The following is a 23,525-nucleotide window of genomic DNA, read 5'->3' as shown; positions in this document are numbered from 1 at the left end:
TGTTCCCTCTAATTTTTGACAGGCTGTGCGCGCAAAAAATTTCTTCTGTGCAGATTTTTGACAGGCCATGTGCGCAAAAAATTTCTTCTTTCCAAATTGTTGTGCTTCTGTGCAAATTTTTGTGCGCGCGGTGTTTTGCTGTGTGCGTGGGGTTTAGGATCTGTGTGCGTGCGCACACGCGCACAGCTTAGAGGGAACAGTGGTGAGTATACTGTGAATGGGAGGATGTCTCTAGAGCGTAAAATTTAGAGCAGAATGATCTCCTATGGACAAAAGCCACTACCATCCAGGATAAGGCTCAGATATGAGGGGTACACAGCTTGCTTTTTATTTTGCTTTAGCAATACAGTCTTCATCTGTCATGTGTTTAGTCATCATAGTGCTCTATGTATGCGTATGAAGATATGAAGGATCAGAGTATATCTTTTGTTAAATTTGAATTTCAGAGAAATATTGAACATTTTCTGTATGCAACTTTATTCTAATCTTTACGCAACATGACTTATGTCTCAAGCCTAAAATTGGCAGGCCAAAGTAATTAAAAATACATGAACTGAGTAGTAAGCAAAACTGATTTAAAATATTTTCAAAGACTTTGGATAACATGTATTTTAGACAAAGGAATCCAGTGTGTGGATGGAAACTAGGAATGAGTTAGGTGAGAAGCAAAGTCAAGAAAAGCACTCACTCCAAAGAATTGTAAATACTGTAGGAACTTCAAGCAGTTTGAGGTTAGGTGGAGACATACAATAATAGCAGTTCTGTAAGATGCATTTGAGCTAGACTATGGAGAGAAATATAAATCAGTGTCGTAGCCCAGTGCACTTTTATGGTCTCTTCAGAAACAATGTCCTATGTATCCTGAAAGCCACCCTACCTGTTCTCCTTCCAATGTGCCTTTTATGTGTTTGTGTGGTATTCAAAGAAAGTATTTTAGGGCAAAGTTTTTGATCGGGTCTTATAGGACACCCTACAATCATAGGCCATTAAAGCATTTACTAAGTGGGAAATGAGGGCACACAGAACTCTCAGAAGGTGCTACACAATTTGCACAGTTAGGCTCTATGGATCAGATTCTCTTCCACAATAAGTATTTTCTCAGATTGTTTAAGACTTGTTTTTGTCTGTGATTTTTTTTTTTTTTTTTTTTTGGTCAATGTCTGTTGAACTCAAATGCCTATAAACACTTGGGCGATTATACGGCTTTATTAAAGATTCTTCTCCCCCACAACACTTTTTCAGTTTTGGATTGAGAAAGAAAACAATCCACAGCTGAGACCTCCAAGAAGTCCTCTAACAAAACCAGGGAAGATGAGATTTGACATTCATGATATTTCTAATATAAAAAGCAAAGTAAAAAACATATTATAAAGAAACATAAAGGGGCACAAATTCATTTTTCCCCCCTTTTTATGTTTCCTTTAAGTCTAGGTAGCCTGATGTGTCACATGATAGCACCACAGTTTCATGGAATCTGCAAAATAATAGAATTGCAGTTCTAAATCAGAGTGCACTTAGGGCCATAGCATTGTTGATGTCAATGGGAGTTTTACTGTTGACTTGAATGGGAGCAGGTTCAGGCCCTAAACTGAGTTGTGTGACATGACATGATATATCATGAGGTATATGGGAGTAACAAGGATATGACCTCTTTTTTTTTTTTCTTTTCAAGTGTGATATAGCCAGAAAAGGGACTGTAAAAATGGCAACACTTTATTCACCAGATTGGCTCTCTGTGTATCTTTGAGCCATAGCTGTTCACTTTACTGACACAGGGAAGTTTTTACTGCTGTTAGCAATGGAGAGCCAATACAGCTATGGAGGAAAAAGCTGGATTCTATTCCTTGTGCCTCGTCAACAAAATTGCCAGGTTTTGATTGAGGAATCTTTGTTACTAATGATGATATAGGATTTTGAAAGAACATAGCTTGATTTCCAGATCCCAGGTTGAATTTGCATGTTGAACAGTTGGAAAAATAGTCTTCTGATGTACACGGAGCAAATTGGATATAGAGTCTGTGACAGAGTGGGATATATGTATATGAAATTGTAAACTGTATTTTATATTAGGATCACCATTTTGTATTATATATCAATTGTATTATATATATTGTATTATATATAACCTTTCCCAAAGCAAGCCTATTGTGATGTAGTCCAGAGAGCTCCCCTGCCTAGGAAAGACTTCTTGAAGGACTAACACTGAGAAGCCATCACAGAACAATATGGAGCCATCACCTTTGATTTTCTCAACTGCTGGCCCAACCCCAAGGAACAATGTTTTTTCTACACAGGTGGCTGGTCGATCTGCAGCATTTCAGCCAAGAGATGTGGCAAAAAGAGACAAACTGTATTTAAGAGGGCGCTTTTCTGAGCAAGGGCGAACGCACATGGCCTCTTGTAAGAAGGACAGGCTGGAGAGAGAGCCTGGAGGAGAGACTCTTCCTAGCCTGTAATGCTGACAAACCTCAGACTCCTAGAAGGGGTGAGATCAGACTAGGGAAGGGTACATTCCAGGGCTTTTATTTTGCAAAGATTTATACCATTCTGTAGCTTTTTAAGAGTAAAGTGACTGTAGTTAAGAAATTCCATACTAAACCTGTGTTCCACCATGTTGCCTCCGAAGGGGTTAAGCTAGAAGCCATTGTGTCCACAGCTAGGTGAAACTCTGAAGGACATTGGTAGCAAATAGGGGGCTTGGGAGGTCTGAGGTGCTGCTTTTGGGGACTAGGGCAGCTGAACTGCAGAGTCCCAAGACCCAAGGAAGGGCTCTGACAAGAAATCTGAATTTGGGGGTGTTCCCTAGAAATCCAAAGTTAGAAACAGTGACTAGACACAAATCCAGTTGACTTGAAAGCATGTGTGACCCAGTGTTTCAATCTATTTACAACAGACTGGTGACCCTCTAGAGAGGGACTGGGCCAGGTTGTAACAATCAGTAAGGAAGATTAAACATGGACCCCCAAAAATGTTACTGTTCAGAATGTAACTGCACTATAAATCCAGCCACTCTAGCTACCTAAACATTGCTGAAACACAGGAGGTGTTTCAAAACACTGGGGATGGAACATAAAGGGGAAGATTCTGGCTGTTAGTCAGGTATTCAGGTCAACTCTGATTACCGTCTGTTACAAAAATGCTTTTGTTTACTTTTTGTGGATCTCTTCTGTTTCTGATATATTCTGGTAAAGTAGCTAGTTTCTAAATTCTGTCACCCCTCTGCTAAGTGGCAGTAGATTTCAGGGCCTTGCAGGTTGGTTTCATATTGGAGGAGAAATCAGTGATGCTGAATTTGGGTATTTTCTTACTGTAACTTGTGTTACATGCCGTGTCAGCTGACTTGGGCTCACATGTGATATGACTGTGAAAAAGGCAAACGCAGTCCTAGGATATATCAGGTGAGGTATTTCCAGTAGAGATAGGGAAGTGTTAGTACCATTATATGAGAGCTGATGAGATCTCATCTGGAATACTGTGTGCAGTTCTGGTCTCCCACGTTTAAGAAGGATGAATTCAAACTGGAACAGGTGCAGAGAAGGACTACTAGGATGATCAGAGGAATGGAAAACCTACCTTATAAGAGAAGACTCAAAGAGCTTGGCTTGTTTAGCCTAAGCAAAAGAAAGCTAAGGGGAGACATGATTGCTGTCTATAAATACCTCAAAGGGATAAATACAAGGGAGCGGGGAGAGAGGGGGACATAACTGACCTCAAGTCTGAGCTTGATAAGTTTATGGAGGGGGTGGTATGATGGGACTGCCTATGGTTGCATGTAGCCAGTCTTTGGCTGCTAGCAGCAAATATCCCCAACGGCCAGTGATGGGACACTAGAAGGGGAGAATTTGCCTGGGATGGAAAATAGCAATCTTAGCTCATTCGTCCATTCCCCACAAACCAGTGCAGGACTACTTGCTGCAGCATATCTTATACTCTTTTTCTCCAGTCTAGTTTTAAATGCCTCAAGTGATAGAACTTCTGCCCGCTCCTTTAGGAGACTGTTCCAAACCTATTTGATTTCATCATTTACACATTTTTCCTAATATTTAGCCTAATTTTTTTAATTAATTCCCCATTAGCCTTATTGGGATCCAGGAAGTGGGCGGGCAAAGCCCGCCCACTGCTAAAGGATCCCCCCCCAGCCTAAGGGGGGGGTCCACAGGACCTGGGAAACCAAATAATTACGGGGGACAACTAATGAACAACAGGGACAGGAGTGCGGTCAAAGGGTCAGACGAAGGGAACCTGACGGGCACACCGAGCAGAGAACCTCGGACAGCGCCCACTGCTCCTCAAAGGTGTCAAAGGAGTCAGTGGATGCCGCCCAGAGGAACTCTGCCCAGAGGCGTGAACTGACAGAGGATCGGAATTCCCCATTAGCCCTAGGTAGATAAACCCCTGCCTCAGAAAATCTACAGTCTTTCAAACTTAAGTACTTGTCAATAGTTGTCATAAGCACCTTCCTCATGAATCATTTTTTGGTTAAGCTATTTCTTTAGTTATTCTAATGAATCCCTGAAACTGCTTAATAATTTTGTTTGCTCTTTGAATCCCCAGTAATTTGATTTGTCTACATCTTTTTTCTGGGGAGTTGTTTAGAGTTAAAGACTATTCTAATTGTATCATTGGAGCCATGTAGAGAAAAGCTAAAACTTCCATGTTTCATGAAGGCATAAGATGGTGTATACAGCCCAAAATTGCACTGGTATTTCTGCCACTATATTGCGTTGTATCTCTTATACTACCACCACTAGACCTCTGTTAGCATTACTTTCCCTAATTAAATCTGTGGTTTTGCTTATTTTTCCTCAGAAATGTTACCATCCAAATTAAATCTTATTTGGCAACTTTTCATTTTAAGTCCTTCTGTAATGTTTCTCTGGACTTACCTTGTGTTGAAAATGATGTCTATTTTAGGCCTTGCTCTAGTAACTGACTCAATGTGGCTGGACCCTCCGCTGATTTTGAGTTCATTTACCATGGTACTCATCTCTTCTAGATCAGGAATGAAATGGTTAATAATTTTAGGCTGATCACATATCTAGGTGGCAGCCTGATGGACACCTAGCCATAATTTGAAATATTGACCCCAATCATTGTTGTCTGCGTTGCCTTTCTGGCATTTTGCATCCCATGTAATAGGGAACATAACCAAACCAATTTGGATTAATTTGTAAACAAAGATTTCATGAAAATCTTCATCTAATTTACCCCCAACTACATTACGTTTCCTTAATCCGGTAATATTGTAATTCTGTCCAAAGAAGTGAGCACATTTATATGAATAATTTAACTTTTCTTAAGTTCGCTTATTTTGTCGGCGTCTGAGAGTGCATGTCTGATGACTAGAGAAATGGCAGCTTTGAGCTTTCATTTATAACTGTGCTGTTTTGGTATCTTCACAGTTGCACTAGCACAGTGTTATTTTAAATCAGTTTATGGGGAAGTGGGACTTGAACTTCTAAGGAAGGAGATTCTACCACCTCCCTTCCTTAGAAGTTTTTCTTCTAAGAATCTTCTAGAATCTCCTTCCTTAGAAGTTTTTAAGGTCAGGCTTGACAAAGCCCTGGCTGGGATGATTTCATTGGGGACTGGTCCTGCTTTGAGCAGGGGGTTGGACTAGATGACCTTCTGAGGTCCCTTCCAACCCTGATATTCTATGATTCTAACTTCTATGTTTTCCATTTATATTAATACGATCTTAGAAGATGGTCCTCTCTTATGTCAGTTTCCTGCTGACAGAAAAAAATATTTTTGAACCTTACTTGAAATAATATTAGTAACAACAATTGGGGCATCCTGCAGAGGCACTGGTGTGACTTCTTTGGTGGACATAGTGCTAATTTGGTTGGTATGTTTTGTTGCTTTGGACTTTTTAAAAACAGTGCTAATAGTACTCTGATTCAGCCTGAGCTGTAAACCAGACAGTAGTTACTCTTCTCTCTACCAAATATTTTTTTACTTAAATTATGAAGTACCTCTCCTCACAGTGAAGACTCGTGAAAAATAGGTGAGGGAGAATTATGCAGTTAAATGAGTGAAATATTTAAAAAAATATAAGCTCTATTTTTGGGATATGTTGGATTTATAAAGTAATAAAACTAAAAATGGGACATTAGCAGCCTGTGCAACAGAGCACAAGAAGTGCTGTATATGCTGCAACCTAGTGGTACTTGATTTGGGGACACTTACCTCTTTCTAGGGCTGTTGATTAATTGCAGTTAACTCATGTGAATAACGAAAAATATTAATCGCAATTAAAAAAAATAATCCTGATTAATCGCAGTTTTAATCACACTGTTTAACAATAGAATACCAATTAAAATTTATTAAATATTTTGGATTAAATATAAGGTGGATAGAAAGCTGGCTAGATCGTTGGGCTCAACGGATAGTAATCAACGGCTCGATGTCTAGTTGGCAGCTGGTATCAAGCGGAGTGCCCCAGGGGTCAGTCCTTGGGCCAGTTTTGTTCAACATCTTCATTAATGATATGGATGATGGGAGGGATAGTACCCCCAGCAAGTTCGTGGATGACACTAAGCTGTGAGGAGAGGTAGATACACTGGAGGGCAGAGATAGGGTCCAGAGTGACCTAGAGAAATTGGAGGATTGGGCCAAAAGAAATCTGATGAGGTTCAACAAGGACAAGTGCAGAGTCCTGCACTTAGGACAGAAGAATCCCATGCACTGCTACAGACTGGGGACCGAGTGGCTAGGCAGCAGTTCTGCAGAAAAGGACCTGGGGATTACAGTGGATGAGAAGCTGGATGTGAGTCAACAATGTGCCCTTGTTGCCAAGAAGGCTAACGGCATATCAGGCTGCATTAGTTGGAGCATTGCCAGCAGATCGAGGGAAGTGATTATTTTTCTCTATTTGGCACTGGTGAGGCCACACCTGGAGTATTGCATCCAGTTTTGGGCCCCCCACTACAGAAAGGATGTGGATGAAATTGGAGAGAGTCCAGTGGAGGACAACGAAAAATGATTAGGGGGCTGGGGCACATGACTTATGAGGAGAGGTTGAGGGAACTGGGCTTGTTTAGTCTGCAGAAGAGAAGAGAGAGGGGGCATTTGATAGCAGCCTTCAACTATCTGAAGGGGGTTCCAAAGAGGATGGATCTAGGCTGTTCTCATTGGTGGCAGATGACAGAACAAGGAGCAATGGTCTCAAGTTGCAGTGGGGGAGGTGTAGGTTGGATATTAGGAAAAACTATTTCACTAGGAGGGTGGTGAAGCACTGGAATGGGTTACCTAGGGAGGTGGTGGAATCTCCATCCTTAGAGGTTTTTAAGGCCCAGCTTGACAAAGCCCTGGCTGGGATGATTTAGTTGGGGTTGGTCCTGCTTTGAGCAGGGGGTTGGACTAGATGACCTCCTGAGGTCTCTTCCAAACCTAACCTTCTATGATTCTATGATGTTTTTCTACATTTTCATATATATAATATTCGGTGTTGTAATTAAAATTAAAGTGCATATTATTTTTATTTCAAATATTTGCACTGTAAAAATAATAAAAGAAATAGTATTTTTCAAATCACCTCATACAAGTACTGTAGTGCAATCTTTTTGTTGTGAAAGTGCAACTTACAGATGTAGATTTTTTTGTTCCATAACTGCACTCAAAAACAGAACAATGTAAAACTTCAGAGCCTACAAGTCCACTTGGTCCTACTTCTTGTTCAGCCAATCGCTAAGACAAAGAAGTTTGTTTACATTAATAGGAGATAATGCTGCCTGCTTCTTGTTTACAATGTCACCAGAAAGTGAGGACAGGCATTTGCATGGCACTTTTGTAGCCAGCATTGCAAGGTATTTACGTGCCAGATATGCTAAACATTCATATGCCCCTTCATGCTTTGGCCACTATTCCAGAGGACATGATTCCATGCTGATGATGCTCGTTAAAAAAAAATGCGTTAATTAAATTTTGTGACTGAACTCCTTGCGGGAGAATTGTATGTCCCCTGCTCTGTTTTACCCGCATATTTCATGTTATAATAGTCTCGGATGATGACCCAGCATACATTTTTCATTTTAAGAACACTTTCACTGCAGATTTGACAAAATGCAAAGAAGGTACCAATGTGAGATTTCTAAAGATAGCTACAGCACTGGACCGAAGGTTTAAGAATCTGAAGTGCCTTCCAAAATCTGAGAGGGACGAGGTGTGGAGTATGCTTTCAGAAGTCTTAAAAGAGCAACACTCTGTTGCGGAAACTACAGAACCTGAACCACCAAAAAAGAATATCAGCCTTCTGCTGGTGGCGTCTGACTCAAATGATGAAAATGAACATGTGTCTGTCTGCTCTGCTTTGGATTGTTATTGAGCAGAACCCGTCATCAGCATGGACACATGTTCCCTGGAATAGTAGTTGAAACATGAAGGGACATATGAATCTTTAGCGCATCTGGCATGTAAATATCTTGCGATGCGGGCTACAACAGTGCCATGTGAACGCCTGTTCTCACTTTCTGGTGACATTGTGAAGAAGAAGCAGGCAGCATTATGTTTGGAAATGTAAACAAACTTGTTTGTTTGAGCGATTGGCTGAACAAGAAGTAGGATTGAGTGGACTTGCAGGCGCTACAATTTTACATTGTTTTATTTTTGAATGCAGGGTTTTTTTTACATAATTCTACATTTTTAAGTTCAACTTTCATGATAAAGAGATTGAACTACAGTACTTGTATGAGGTGAATTGAAAAATACTATTTCTTTTATTTTTACAGTGCAAATATTTATAATAAATAAATATAAAGTGAGCACTGTATTCTGTATTGTAATTGAAATCAACATATTTGAAAATGTAGAAAACATCCAAAAATATTTAAATAAATGGTCTTCTATTATTATTTAACAGTGTGATTATTTGCTGTGACATTACACTCCATATTCTTTATGAAAATATGCTTTTGGTACGATATGATATAATTAAGATATGTTTTATGCAAGATAACTCTTGTTAGGTATCATTGGAAAGGTTATAATTTACTGAATATAATTATCCTATTTGTATGCATGTAGCATTTGTGTATCTGAAATTAGGAGTATTGACTATGTATCTATATTTCAACTATGTTACTTTGGGTGACACCCCCTGCTAACACTTCAGGTACAACAATGAAAAAGCCAGATAGTGCTGATGGCCCATCAGCAAGAGACAATGGACTGCAAAAGAGCTTAGTCTTCCTGTGAATGTGTGGGTCAACCTGTGAAGAATGGCTCTGGGGGCTCTACAGAGGCATGTGACCATGTCACCTGATACTGGAACCCATCTTAAATTCTGTACTGTTCCAGGAGAAGCGGGGGAGGGGAGTGGTCAAACTAGGAAAAAAAGGATTCCCACTTTATGCAAATCCTATTTAAGGGTGGGGAGTGAGATAATCCTGGTCATGAGTTCTCCCCTGCTATCCCACCCAAGATGACTGCTGGAAACAACTAAGACAGAACTGGGGGAAAGAACCGGACTCAGGCTGGAAGGGTATCTGGCCTGTGAAGAAGATTATTAGAACCACATTTAGAGTGAGAACTTACATGTAACCAGTTTCTTTAGTGTATTAAGCTTAGTTTGTGTGTTTGATATCATTTGATTACTAATCTGCTTTGTTCTGTTTGTTACCCCTTTTACCACTTAAAATCTGCCTTTTATAGTTAATAAAATTTGTTTTGTTTATTAAACTCAGTTTCTGTAATTTCTAACAGGGCCGGGGGGGCAAGAAGTTTGCGCACCTCTCTTCACATTGAGGGAGGGGGCGAATTTCATGTATCTTTGGGTTTATATTCCGAAGGGAGGTGGTCATCTGGGAGCTGTAGCAAGCCCCTTAAACTGAGCCTTCCCAGAGCAGATCTCTGTCTCTCTGTGCAACTGGGTGCGGCCCTGCCTGTGTGCTTGGCTGGAAAAGGCTAGGGAGCCTAGCCCAGCAAGGCCAGGTAAAAGGGAGCCCAGGCTGCCAGAATTGTCTGACTCAGTGGCATCCCAGCACAGCAGGTGGCATCCCAAGGGTCCAACCCGTGACAATCGTGAGAAATTTTTTAAATCGCTTGACAGCCCTACTTTTTTCATTTGTAGTTTGAGGAATGTGCTCTGAATGGGAATGAAGATGACGTCAAGAGAGACTATTTTATCACTGACATATACTGAACTGTATTTTTACCATAAATGCTTCTCAACTCTTTTCTCATTATTTATTAGTATGTGTTGTAAGCAGCCTCAGATACATACATGTGTTTCGAGTACAATTTCATTACTATGAATTTTGTTTGAGTATTGATTATCTCAACTATTCAAGTTAATAAATAACACCTTTTTGCACTAAAATTAATACCAGTGTTGGGGTCTTTCACCAGGACCTCAATATTAGCTTCTGCTGAGATGCATTAGGTTGTTAGCATTCCAGCCTTCCAGAGGTAGGCTTCAGCTACCTGCAGTTGGCCTCCTGAGTGGATCAACTAGCCCTTAATATTCTCACTTTTTTTCTCTTTCAGGAGTTTTAGTTGCCCTGAAACCAAATCAGAAAAATCTATACACATATAGTTTGAAATGGGTTTGAGGTATTTAAAAAAAAAAAACCAAAAAACCAAAAACTAGAGGGGACCAGTGGAATATACTTTCCTAGGCACTTTGCTGAAAATAACTGCCATTGGATGCAGTTTGCTCCATTCCAAAAACCTAAAAATATTCCTCAAGAGCATCTTTGAGCCAAGGGTAAATTCCATCATAGGCAAGGAAATCAGCCCAACCTTTCTTTGAATTTTCTGTAGAAAAGTTAACAACAGGCTCTTTGGAATCCCTAGGAGCCTCCTCTAGCACATCATTGGAGACAGTACTGGATGTCCTGTTCCATTTGTAATTTGCAGTGTTGTTGTAGTCATGCTGGTTTCAGGATATGAGACACACAAGGTGGGTTAGATGGGACAAATTTTTAAGCTTCACAGAGCTCTGCATCAGGTTTGGAAAGGGTAACCAGGGTATCACAGTTAATGCAAGGTGGGAGAGATTGTTAAGCATAAGAGGTTCACACATATTGCAAGAAACCGCTTAAAATGAAGGGGGCAATTAACAGTGATAGGATGAAGGGAGGGTTAGAGGTTACAAATCATAATGAGCCAAACTAGTGTCTCTGAGAAAACAATAAAAGACAAAAACACCCTATCAGCTGTGGGCAAACACTTTTCACAAAGCAGTTACTCTGCATCTGACCTATCAGTCCTCGTCCTCAAAGCAAACCTGCATAACACCTTCATAAGATGAGCTTGGGAACTTAAATTCATACCTCTGTAGATACTAAAAACCATGGTCTAAGAGACACTGGCTTTATGGCTCATTACAGCAATTTATAGTATTTGTAAAATGTGACTATCTTGGAAATAATCTACTTAATTAACTATATTATTCATATACTGCTGCTTTATGGCACTGATCTTTATAAAGAAAAAGGGAGTAAAATGATACTGTTTGAAATGAAACAAACAATTTCAGGTGTGACAGCCTGAAAATACAGGATCCCAATCATAAGGATTTTCAGAAGACTTTTTCCCCACAGGTCAGATATGTACAGCTTCTTTTCTGTCCAAAAATGGCCCAGAATCTGCAGGTGAAAAAACATGCTGAACTTTTAGTCTAATTTATTATTATTTATTTGTATTTTCATATTGCCTAGGCAGCTCAATCGTGGACCAGGACTCCATTGTGCTAGGTCTGTACAAACAGAACAAAAAGACAGTCCCTACCCCCAAAGAGCTTATAATGCCCCAAAATTTGATTAACACAGAGTTGCCCAGGGGTGTCCAGTGGCATTCCTGAATGTCGAGAATGGCTAAGCTTAAATCTCTGAAAACCAAGAAATACAATGTTAAGGTAGGTTTCAGAGGAACAGCCGTGTTAGTCTGTATTCGCAAAAAGAAAAGGAGGACTTGTGGCACCTTAGAGACTAACCAATTTATTTGAGCATGAGCTTTCGTGAGCTACAGCTGTAGCTCACGAAAGCTCATGCTCAAATAAATTGGTTAGTCTCTAAGGTGCCACAAGTACTCCTTTTCTTAATGTTAAGGTACACGCCACCCCTGCACCTGGACTTTGCCCCTTAGAGCTGCAGTAATCATTGGAAATGGTTTGGTACGAGTGGTATAATAGGTCGACATGAGAAAGATGTATGTGTTGCGCACCACAGATTTTAATTCCAGCAGTTATCTGCATGCACTCCAACTGCCTTCACTGTATGGAATACGGAAGGGATTTGTTGGAGTAGCTTGGCAGATCTGTTACTGTGATGTGTTGAAAGGTGCATGTGTGCCTCATTTCAGCACTGAATTTTGTCAGTTGTGTCCGTGGAGGTGTAGGAGGGCGTCCTCTTGCCGTGGAGATTGTCAGTTTACTGGCGTACATGACTGTGGTCTTGTGGTTTAGTGAGGAGTAAGTGAAAGCAATGTCTCAGAAGGTGTCTTGTAGGCAAGGGTGAAGGGGAGGTGATTTTGAGCAAGTCTGGGGTGATTTGTGGAGATAGGCCCCACAGTTGAATGTAGGCCAGTATAGTTAGCTCCTTTTTGCTATGCCTGACTTAAACCTGAGTTTTGCCTTAGGCAAAGAAAAGGTATTAGCCTTTTTCCTACACACCTCACATGCTGTATTCCCAGTGTTCTGTAACATCTGTATGGGTAGTGCTAGCACATGCTAGGATGGGATGCAGAGATAAAATTCTTAGACTGCTTCTCCATCAACGTCTGCTTCATAGAGCAGCTAGTCGTGGAACCTACAAGGGGAGAGGCAATTCCTGATTTAGTTCTAAGTGGCACACAGGACCTGGTCCAAGAGGTGAATATCACTGAACTGGTTGGTAATAGCAACCATAATATAATTAAATAAAACATCCTTGTAAGGGTGTGGGGTGAGGGCATGCCAAAAAATATCCACCACAGCAGCATTTAACTTCAAAAAGGCAACTACACAAAAAATGAGGAGGCTAGTTAAACAGAAGTTAAATGGAACAGCCGTAAGGGTGAAATGCCTACAAAGTGCATGGAGACTATTTATAAACAGCACAACAGAGGCTCAAGTTAAATGTATACCTGAAATAAAAAAAACAAAGAAGACCAAAAAATGTCACCATGGGTAGACAGCAGAATAAAAGAGGCTGTTAGAGACAAAAAGACATCCTTTCAACATTGTAAGTCAAATCCTAGTGAGGAAAATAGAAAGGATAATGAACTCTTGCAGGTTAAGTGTAAAAGTGTAAGGTAGGCCAAGAAAGAATTTGAAGAGCAACTAGCTAAGGACACAAAAACTGACTTTTATTTTTATTTTTTGCTGTAAGTACATCAGAAGCAGGAAGCCTGCCAAAGAATCAGTGGGACTACTGGATGATCAAGGTGCTAAAGGAGCACTCAAGGAAGTCAAGGCCATTGCTGAGAAGCAAAATGAATTCTTTGCACTGGTTTTCACTGCAGAGGATGTGAGGGAGATTCCCAGTCCTGAGCCATTCTTTTAGATGACAAAACTGGGCAACTGTCCCAGACTGAGGTATCAATAGAGGAGGTTTTGGAACAAATTGATAAACTAAATAGTAATAAGTCACCAGGACCAAATGATATTTACCCAAGAGTTCTGAAGGAACTCAATTATGAAATTGCAGACCTACTAACTGTAGTATGTAACCTACTGCTTAAATCAGCCTCTGTACCAGATGACTGGTGGATAGCTAATGTAACGCTGATTTTTAAAAATAGCTTCAGAGGCGATCCTGGCAATTACAGGCCAGTAAGCCTAACTTCAGTACCAGGCAAATTGTTTGAAACTATAGTAAAGAACAGAATTATCAGACACATACATGAACATGATATGTTTGGGAAAGTGCCAACAGCTTTTGTTGAGGCATGATTTCCCTTTACAATCTAGAGGATGTCAATAAACTTGGATGAGGATGATCCAGTGGATCTAGATCTTGGACTTTCAGAAGGCCTTTGACAAGGTCCCTTACCAAAGGCCCTTAAGCAAAGTAAGCAGTCATGAAATAAGCAGGCAGGTCCTCTCATGGATCAGCAACTGGTTAAAAGATAGGAAACAAAATGGTCAGTTTTCATAGTGGAAGAGAGGTAAATAGTGGGGTCCCCCAGGGATTTGTATGGGGACCAGTGCTGTTCAACATATTCATAAATGATCTGCAGAAATGGGTAAGCAGTGAGGTGGCTAGGTTTGTAGCTGATACAAAATTACTCAAGGCAGTTAGGTCCAAAGCTGACTGCAAAGAATTACAAAGGGATCTCACAAAACTGGCAGCATTGTCAAATTAGGCATTCCTGTGTCTGTCTTCCCTGATCTGGGGAGATCTGGTAGGTGTTTTCAGAGCATGCCTACCAGATTAGACCTCCCACACACAGCAGTCGGAGGCTGGCAGATTGGGAATTTTGGGGTGTCAGAATACCCAGGGGCTAGGGCACTCACCTGGAAAGTGTAAACCCAGATTCAAATCCCTGCTCTGTCTGATTTGGAGCAGGTTTCCCATGTCACAGGAAACTGCCCTAACCACTTGGGTATTCTGGGGTTGGTCTCTCTCAGTCCCTCCTGCTGGAGCTGTTCCACTGTGTATAAAATAGGTATTGGGAATAACTGAGAATAACAGAGAATAACTGTATAGCTTAGTGGTTATGGCACTCACCTTGAATTGGGGACAGAGTAGCAGCCGTGCTAGTCTGTATTTGCAAAAAGAAAAGGAGTACTTGTGGCACCTTAGAGACTAACAAATTTATTTGAGCATAAGCTTTCGTGAGCTACAGCTCACTTCATCGGTGAGCTGTAGCTCACGAAAGCTTATGCTCAAATAAATTTGTTAGTCTCTAAGGTGCCACAAGTACGCCTTTTCTTTTTTCTTGAATAGGGGAGTATCACATTCAAGTTGCTGCTCCAACGAATAATTAAATTGTTTATACAAAATGGAAGAACTTCAGCAGGCGAGATTGAGAGACCTCCCCACCAGCATCAGAATATCCAATAGCCTGTTAGGGCATTCTTTGAATAGTGAGAGACCTGAATTCAAGTCCCTTCTATAAATCAGGCAGAGCAGGAATTTGAATCTGGGTCTACTACATCCCTAACCACTGGGCTGTTGGCTATAATTGCGTGGGTGGGGTGGAGCTGTTGGTTATGAGTGTGTGTAACAACTTAAGACACACAGACATCTATACATCCTGTAGTTTTGCTATAAATCAGGTTTGAGGTGTGACAGAACAAATGAATGAATTTTTGCCATACATATTTTTTTTTGTCTTATCTGTAGTTAATACACACAGATTCACAAGAATATGGAAATACCGCTATAGTGTGAAATGTTTCTGTAATTACAGGTCAAGATGGTAAAACCTTTTTCAAGTTTCAAAACTGTAAAATTAAGCTAAGGGCTATAGATGTTGATTATGAAGCTCAGAGCATAAAGTGGGTGGTGGTTCATTTTTGTTTTGAATCTGATTTGAGTGTACAAGTGCTCTGTACACCTTTGAGAACCTCTCTAAGACAGCGTTTTTCAAAGTTGGGTCACGACCTGGTACTGGGTCGCGGCATGTAAGGCACTGGGTTGCTCTGGTCAGCACTACCGATTGGGACGTTAAAAGTCCCATCGGTGGTGCTGCCCAGCTAAGGCAGGCTAGTGCCTACTTGCTCCAACACCACGCTGCGCCTCAGAAGCAGCCAGCAGCAGGTCCGGCTTCTATTCATATTCATCAACCCAGTTTACAGAATCCTCATCTTTACAATTCAACCGTGATCCTCTGAAAATGTATGGGCATGCTTACTTTCATGTCTTGTGAATAGTCCCATTGACAGAACAACATAGAACATAGTCTGTCACTGGACAGACTACTCACATATCTAAAGCAAATTGTGGTGAAGTTTTTGCAGGATCAAGGCATAAATGGGGCCTTACCAAAATTCATTAAAGTCAGTAAGCATCTTTCCATTGACTTAAGTGGGCATTGGTCAGGCTCACGATGCTCAAGCTGGCATGTGTTGAATAGAGCAGACTCTTCACCAGGAAGCCAAGGAGTCTCAAGAAATAAATTCTCACTATCTTTTATCTAGAATGGCTGGTTTGACCAATAGAGCTACATAGTGCAGCTGACATTGTGACTGTCTGTACCGTACCTTTGTGTGTTTGGAAACCTTTCTCTTTTATGAGAGCTGAACTTGCTCTTATTGAAGTCAGTGACCTTGTTTATCTTAGTGAATTTTAGCTACCAACAGTTTAGCTGTGTGAGTGCTGGTCTATATAAGGCTATGACACCTTTTGGAGAACCAGGTTGAACTGACACAGTTGTAATCAGAAAAATGGAACACCCCCCCCCCCCCCGAACTAACCAAACAAAAACCCCAGCCCAGTGCAGACTGAATGAAATTTGTAAAATGGGGATAGTAATCCCCATCTTTGTGAAAATGCTTTCAGATTCTGGTGTTTCAGGCGGGAGTATATAGATGAAAAGTTATTATTTGGATGGTAAAATGTGATATAAAATATTTTGTACACTTGTATCACTTCCCACCTAAGGATCCCAAAGCACATTGCAAACATTAAACCTCACAATCTTCCTGCCAGAGAGATGGGTGTTGGGATATCTTTTTTTTTTTTTTAAAGAAAGGGGGGAACTGAGGCATCCTGAGGGTCAGTTACTTTCTGACATCAGAGGAAATCAGTGGCAAGAGATAAGCACAGAACCCGGGTGTTCTGACACTCACTCCCTTGCTTAAGCCCCACTAACATCCTTCCCCTCATATTTGTGTTCTTCCTAAAACTAGGATGACCATATTTCCCAAAGGGAAAACAGGACACCGTGTGGGGCTGGCCCAAACCCTCCCCTGCCCATGCAGGGCTGGTATCGCCACATGTTCCTCTGCACTGCACCCCACTTTTTTGACAAAGCTGATCAAGTCTGCAAGACGAACGGGACAAATGCTCACTTTTGCCAAAAAAAAAAAAAAAAAAAAGGCAGGACGGCCGGGACCAGGCTTAAAAAGGGAATGGCCTGGCCAGAACGGGACGTATGGTCACCCTATCTAAAGCAAATGAGCAGCAAGAGGAAGCATATACTTGGGAAGCCCTCTCTGGCAAGAAAGACGCTGCTACAGCCTCTCCCCAGTACATCGCCTTAGGTGAGCCTCCTTTACACTAGTGCTTGTGAGCGCTTTTTCCACTGGAGCTTGCATTATTCATCATCAGCCATTGCTTTGGCTAAACACCAGGGAGGAAACTCCTAAAGGCAAGATCGCTTCAGTCTATCATCTCTCTCTCCCCCTCTCCCTCTTTAATCCCCAGGGTGTGTTGTTTTCTAGAGGTTCCCGTTGCCAGGGACAATCCCAGCTCGTGTATTCCCACTCACGTTAACCCCCCCCCCCATACCCACTAAGGCACCATCATGTGCAGGGGCTCTGGGGACCGTCAGAGGCTGCTGCTGCTGACAGGAGGGTGGGTTCAACCGGCTGCGACGGGCAGGGCGGGGTGCCTCCTTTTGTCGCTCTTACTTTGTTTATGATTAGCGGCCTCGGTGAGAGCAGGGCAGGGGCTGTGCCTCCCGCGGTCAGGCAGCAGCTTTCCTCTCTGTGCCGCGGCTCTGCCCACACAGGGCCGGGCCACAGGGGCGTGCAACGCCCGGGCTGCTGCTGCCGCTGCTAGCCGGCTCCCCCGGGGCCAAGAGCTGGCGGCGGCCGGCGGCAGCGGCTGCAGCCCAGCAGGGGCAGCCCGAGGCACAGGCGGGATCTGTGCACTGGGCAGCAGCAGCATCCACCCTCCCAGCCCCCGCCGCTTCTCTGAGTCTTTCCCGCGCTGCTCGCTGACTCGGGCGCTCTCTGCTGCTGTTCCCTGCAGGACCCGTTTGTTCCCCCTCGGGCTATAAGAAGGCGGATGATGAGATGTCCGGAGCCACGTCCTCAGCGGATCAGGCGGAGGCAGCCGCCCGCACCATTTACCTGAACCAGCCCCAGCAGAGCAAGTTCCGCGACAACCGGGTCAGGTAAGAGCGCGCGGCCGCCTCGCGCGGGTGCCCCCTGCCCCCTTCCCTCGCGCCTGCCCCGCGCTCATCCCCAGGCGAAGCGGCGCCGGGGCGGGGTAGCCCGTGAAAACCCCGGCCACGCTGCAGGTCCCTGTGTTCCTCTGGGGAGAGCAGCCTGGGGCCGAGGCAATGCTTCAGCCGGCTCCCTGCTGGTGAAGTTCTGCCTCTTGGCCACCCATGTGTGGTAGTGTAGTCAGGTCAGTAGCTGGCGTGCGGACTCGGGGTGGCTGCAGCCCCAGAGGGGAGCTGCAAGCAGAGGGAGAGACGAGCGAAAGGCAGGTCGTTTACAGTGGAATCACTTTGTGGCACAAAAATGAGAGAGTCAGTTACAGGTGGTAAACTTTTCCTCGCACAGTAGTGAGAGAGAATTACAAGACTCCTTGGAGCACAATTGTGAGAGCTAATCACAGGTGATATTAAAACCCAGGGTTCTTGCTTGCAGCCCCAAAGATGAAAGGCAATAGTGGATGAGATGTAGAGATAGTAGGTCTAAATCAGATCTCACTTCTCCTGATGTAAAATAGAAGTAACTCTGGTGGAGCTACTTAGGGGCAAAACTGGTGCAAGAGAGGTCAGAATTAGGCCTACTGTGTGGAAGAGGCCTCCTGGAGTCTACATATTTGCATTTTGTAGCTGTTTTCAAAGACATACCTTTTTTATAGATTTTTTTAAAAAGTGACATAATAGTAATAGGAAGTAATACAAGTTTAACTGGGCTAGCATACCAGTAATGTACATATTTGTGTGGGACATAAGCCCAAATAATTAAAAGATCATGGCCAATGATCTTTCTGATGAACTTGTGTAGAATGTGGAAGATCTTTAGCTTTTCTGTAACTTTCTCCACTTCACTGTTTCCTTCTTGCTAAATGCCTGTTTGTGGGCTGAGAAAATTTTGTTTTTAGTTATCGAGAGCACTTGTGCTCCTTTCTGTCTCCGGTAGACCATTGCAGGGTGAAGGGCAGAAAGTGAACATTGACCAAAGTGTGCAGGTTTTTGAGAGGCAGATTCTGTTGTCCTAGGCTGTCTTAAATTGCATGCAAAAAGGAAATACAGTGGGGTGGGGGGGATAGGAGAGAGGGTTGGTTAAAATAAATAATAAGAGATCAGTTACTGTTACTGTGTTACTGTAGTTGGGGAACTGTTGCACACCCATAGCTGCCTTTTGAGAGCCATCCAGTACATGTTGAAAAGGTTGTTTAGGCAAAGTACTACCTAGGGAGATTTTTATTTAGCAGTTCTTCTGTCTCTTTCTTTATTTGCTTCAGACACAGGGTGTTCCTGGGCTATAGGGCAGTGGTTTTCAAACTTTTTTTCTGGCGACCCAGTTGAAGAAAATTGTTGATGCCCCAACCACTGTTCCCTCACAGATCCTAAACCCTGCGCACACGGTGAAACACCTCGCGCACAAAGATTTGCACAGAAGCACCACGGTTTGCACAGAAGAAATTTTTTGCACATACAGCCTGTCAAAAATTTGCACAGAAGAAATTTTTTGCGCATACGGCCTGTCAAAAATTTGAGGGAACATTGCCCGTGACCCAACGAAGCTGGGGATGAGGGGTTTGGGGTGTGGGACGGGTTCAGGGCTGGGGCAGAGGGTTTGGGTGTGGGGTGAGGGCTGCGTGGTGGGGCTGGGAATGAGGGGTTTGGGGGGGGCTCAGGGTTGGGGCAGGGGATTGGGGCACAGGCTTACCTTGGGCAGCTCCCAGTCAGCGGTGCAGCGTGGCTGCTAAGGCAGGCTTCCTTCCTGTCCTGGCACTGTGGACCACGCTGCCCCCTGGAAGTGGCCAGCAGCAGGTGTGGCTCCTAGGTGGAGGTGTGCAAGCAGCTCCACTCGGCTCTCGCCAAGAGGCAACCCCCCCCCCCCCAGCTCCCGTTGGGAGTGCGGAGCCGGTGCTTGGGGCAGGGGCAGTGCGCAGAGCCCCGTGGCCCCCTGCCTAGGAGTGGACCTGCTTCTGGCTGCTTCTTGGGTGCAGTGTAGTATCAGAACAGGTAGGGAGTAGTCTGCCTTAGCCGGGCAGCACCACCGACGGGACTTTTAAAGGCCCGGTCGGCAGTGCTGTCCAGAGCTGCCGTGACCTAGTGCCTTACATTCTGCGACCAAGTACTGGATCGCGAGCCACAGTTTGAAAAACACTGCTATAGGGGCACTCCCCCACCAGGAATAAGTCAAAATGCTAGCTTGGTGTTCACAGCTCATGCTCCCTTTCCATGAGGTGTCTGCCACACATTGACTGACTGGAATTCTGCTGTGATACCTTGAGGCACCTCGGATTCAGGTTATACCCTTCTTTACTACAGACCTGGCTGAGGCATGTTGTAGGTTCTTTCCCCTATTTAGGAGGATGCCTGCATCCACTGTTCATTACCTCCTCTACAAACACACCAAGAGCAGGCACATTCCTTGTTGCCTTCTGGGTTTGATGCCTCCTCCTCCAGTTGAAAAAGGACTTTGGGGGAAGTGTGAGGAGAATTTGTGCCTCAGATTGTGGCTGTCCCTTGCACAGAAGCACAAGGGCAGAGCTGGAAAAATACACAGGCAGAGCCCGCTGCACCATCCTAAGGGGTGGTGCACAGTCCCATTTCACTTGGTCACCTAGGAGCTCCCTTTGAGGAAGTGTCGCTGTGTATCACACCACAGCCCAACTGGGCTGCACAGAGCAGTGATCTGTGGACCCCAGGTGGGGCTTTGCAGACCATGTCTAAGATTTCCAAAGAAGTCTGTACCTCCATTTGAAATTTTTTAGGGGTCTGCAAATGGAAAAAGGTTGTTCTCAACCTTGTTCTTTCTGAGGCCCTCCCAACATGCTATAAAAACTCCGTGGCCTAGCTGTGCCACAACTGTTATTCTGCATATAAAATCCAAGGCCAGCGCTAGGGAGTAGCAAGCAGGGCAGTTGCCCAGGGTCCCACGCCACAGGGGGCACCGCGAAGCTAAGTTGCCCAGGCTTCGGCGTCAGCCCCGGGTGGAGGAGTTCAGGGCCCTGGGCTGCAGTTCCTTGCGGCAGGGCTTCAGCTTTCTGCCCTGGGCCCTAGTGAGTCGAACACCGGCCATGCTTGGTGGACCTCCTGAAACCTCCTCACGGCCCCCCACATGGCCCCAAGATCCCTGGTTGAGAACTGCTGTCCTAGATGATGGCCAGTCTATGGGCTAACCTCAGTGAGAGTTTGAGCAAGGACTGAGTGAAATCTCAGGAAGGGCATGTTCTTTTGTTCTTACAAAAATAAAATCAAAACCACTTTGGCTGTTTTAATGATTTATATGAGTATTTTACCAGGACAACCCCCTAGAGATGAAACGTCTCATTTCCAAGTGTGTCCTGGGAGCAGCAAAAGGAAGAAGCAGTGCTATAAATCCACTGTCTCTGAAGTGAGAACAAATAAATATAATAAGCAGTTATGCTGAGTTCCCAGTTCTTTAGATAATGCAGTTTTTAATGGTTTGCAATTAGTAGTACTTCTTGCAGAGATTAGGTAATAATGCCGTGATGCAGCCAGATAACTAAATAACAGATGATCAAAGCCATATTTATGGATCTGATGGCAAATTTTAGTACTAAATTCTGATTACAACAGCTATTATAACTGGTGCGGTCTTTGTTTAAATTGATACTTACAAACTGTAGGCCTGATCCTGCAGCCTGGACACAGTCCCATGATTTTGCCTGTGTCAGGATTGCAGGTTCAGCCTCTGCAAGTAGGTGTATAAAAAAGGCATAATCAGTAAGGGCAGAATTTTGCTCTCTAATACATATGGTGGATCTTGTTTCCAATATTTTGCTTATTCTGCCTGTAAAAATCTCCCATCAACAACCCTGAGAGCAGAATTTTGGGCTTACAGTCATGGAACATGAATCTTGTGGGACTTCTTTGGTATTCTGCAGATGAGATTTTTCTTATGTACTGAGATTAACTGTCATCTTCTGAATGGACAGAAGGGAAATCATCCCAGGAAAGAAGATAATAGACCAGGGTCCTTTAGTTTTACCTTAAAAAATGTGCTTTACAAACAATGGCATAAGCCTCAAGGAGCCCTGTGAGACAGGGCAGTATTTTTCCCATTTTACAGGTGTGCACACTGGCATCCAGAGAGGTGATGTAACTTTCACACAGGAAGGCTTTGGCACAGACAGAGCTAGAGTTCTTGTTATTACAAGTTCTGTGCTTCAGCCATAAGGCCATCCATATATCTTAGATCAGTGGTTTTCAAACTTTTTTTCTGGGGGGCCCAGTTGGAGAAAATTGTTGATGCCCATGACCCAACAAAGCTGGGGATGAGGGGTTTGGGGTGTAGGAGGGGCTCAGAGCTGGGGCAGAGGGTTGGGGTGTGTGGGTGAGGGCTACGGGGTGGGGCCAGGAATGAGGGGTTCAGGGTGTGGGGGGGAGCTCTGGGCTGGGGCAGAGGGTTGGCGTGCAGGAGGGGGTCAGGGCTCTGGGCTGGGGATGCAGGCTTTGGGGTGGGGCTGGGGATGAGGGGTTTGGGGTGCAGGAAGGGGTTCCAGGTTGGGGGGGCTCAGGCTGGGGCAGGGGATTGGGGTGTGGGGTTGGGGTATGGATTTACCTCAGGCGACTCCCTGTCAGAGGTGCAGCAGGGGTGCTAAGGCAGGCTTCCTGCCTGTCCTGCACCGCAGACCGCACTGCGCCTGAAGCGGCCAGCAGCAGGTCTGGCTCTCGCACGCAGGTACCACCCCTCCCAGCTCCCATTGGCCAGGAAGCCGGCGCTTGGGGTGGGGGCAGTGTGCGGAGCCCCATGGCCCCCCTGCCTAGAAGCCGGACCCGCTGCTGGCTGCTTCCGGGGCGCAGCGTGGTGTTGGAGCAGGTAGGCACTAGCCTGCCTTAGCTGGGCAGCACCACCGATGGGACTTTTAATGTCCCGGTCGGTAGTGCTGACCAGAGCAACCCAGTGCCTGACATGCCGCAACCCAGTACTGGGTCGTGACCCGAACTTTGAAAAACGCTGTCTTAGAGAGGTTCTCAAGCTGTGGTGTACGGATCACTTGCTGGTTATGGACAGAGAGCAGTTTGATCACATGGTGCTGACTCCTTATTTCCAGCTCCGAAACTGTACTAAAAGAAATAAAACATATATTAAATACTTATAGGATATTTTTGCCATATAAACAAAAGCTGTAATTGCCACAGGGATGTTATGCACTTGCAAATGGGAGGAGGTGGTCTATGTGATTGTGAATGGGGGGAAGATTGTCATAAAGACAATCTGTGTATTAAAATGTGATTCATACTCTCAAAATGTTTTAAAATCTTGAGTCCATAGCTTTATGTATTTTCCATGTTACTTGTACCAATGCTGATCTAGCAGAGCCCTCTGGATTTGTGGTTGAAAATATGATTTAAAAAGTCAATAAGTGCAGTACTCCATGTACTGTTGATCAACATACCTCTTAAAGTGAAATGCTGCATCAATAAACAGCTCTGTGCTTGTATGTGTGACTTTGTTACTAAGCTTCCAATAAATGAATAATATTCTTGGTTAC

The 23,525-nt window shown here is 43.9% G+C and overlaps 1 protein-coding gene across 5 annotated transcripts in view; it reads left to right on the top strand.

Moving 5' to 3' along the window:
* ATP8A2 (ATPase phospholipid transporting 8A2) overlaps window positions 1–23,525 on the top strand; it is a 663,684-nt gene that overhangs the window by 55,616 nt on the left and 584,543 nt on the right. For 4 of the 5 annotated variants that reach the window (XM_048846098.2, XM_048846107.2, XM_048846083.2 and 1 more), the window contains exon 2: window positions 17,844–17,988. In XM_048846098.2, coding sequence (XP_048702055.1) covers window positions 17,844–17,988 — 145 coding nt within the window. Of the gene's footprint in view, window positions 1–17,411; window positions 17,445–17,843; window positions 17,989–23,525 lie in introns of those variants that run through there. The other variant, XM_048846117.2, reaches the window with a different exon arrangement.

Source organism: Caretta caretta, chromosome 1 (genome assembly GCF_965140235.1).
Source record: "Caretta caretta isolate rCarCar2 chromosome 1, rCarCar1.hap1, whole genome shotgun sequence".
NCBI lineage: Eukaryota > Metazoa > Chordata > Testudines > Cheloniidae > Caretta > Caretta caretta.
The sequence above is the reverse complement of the archived record's forward strand: the minus strand, read 5'-3'. Positions and strand labels throughout refer to the sequence as shown.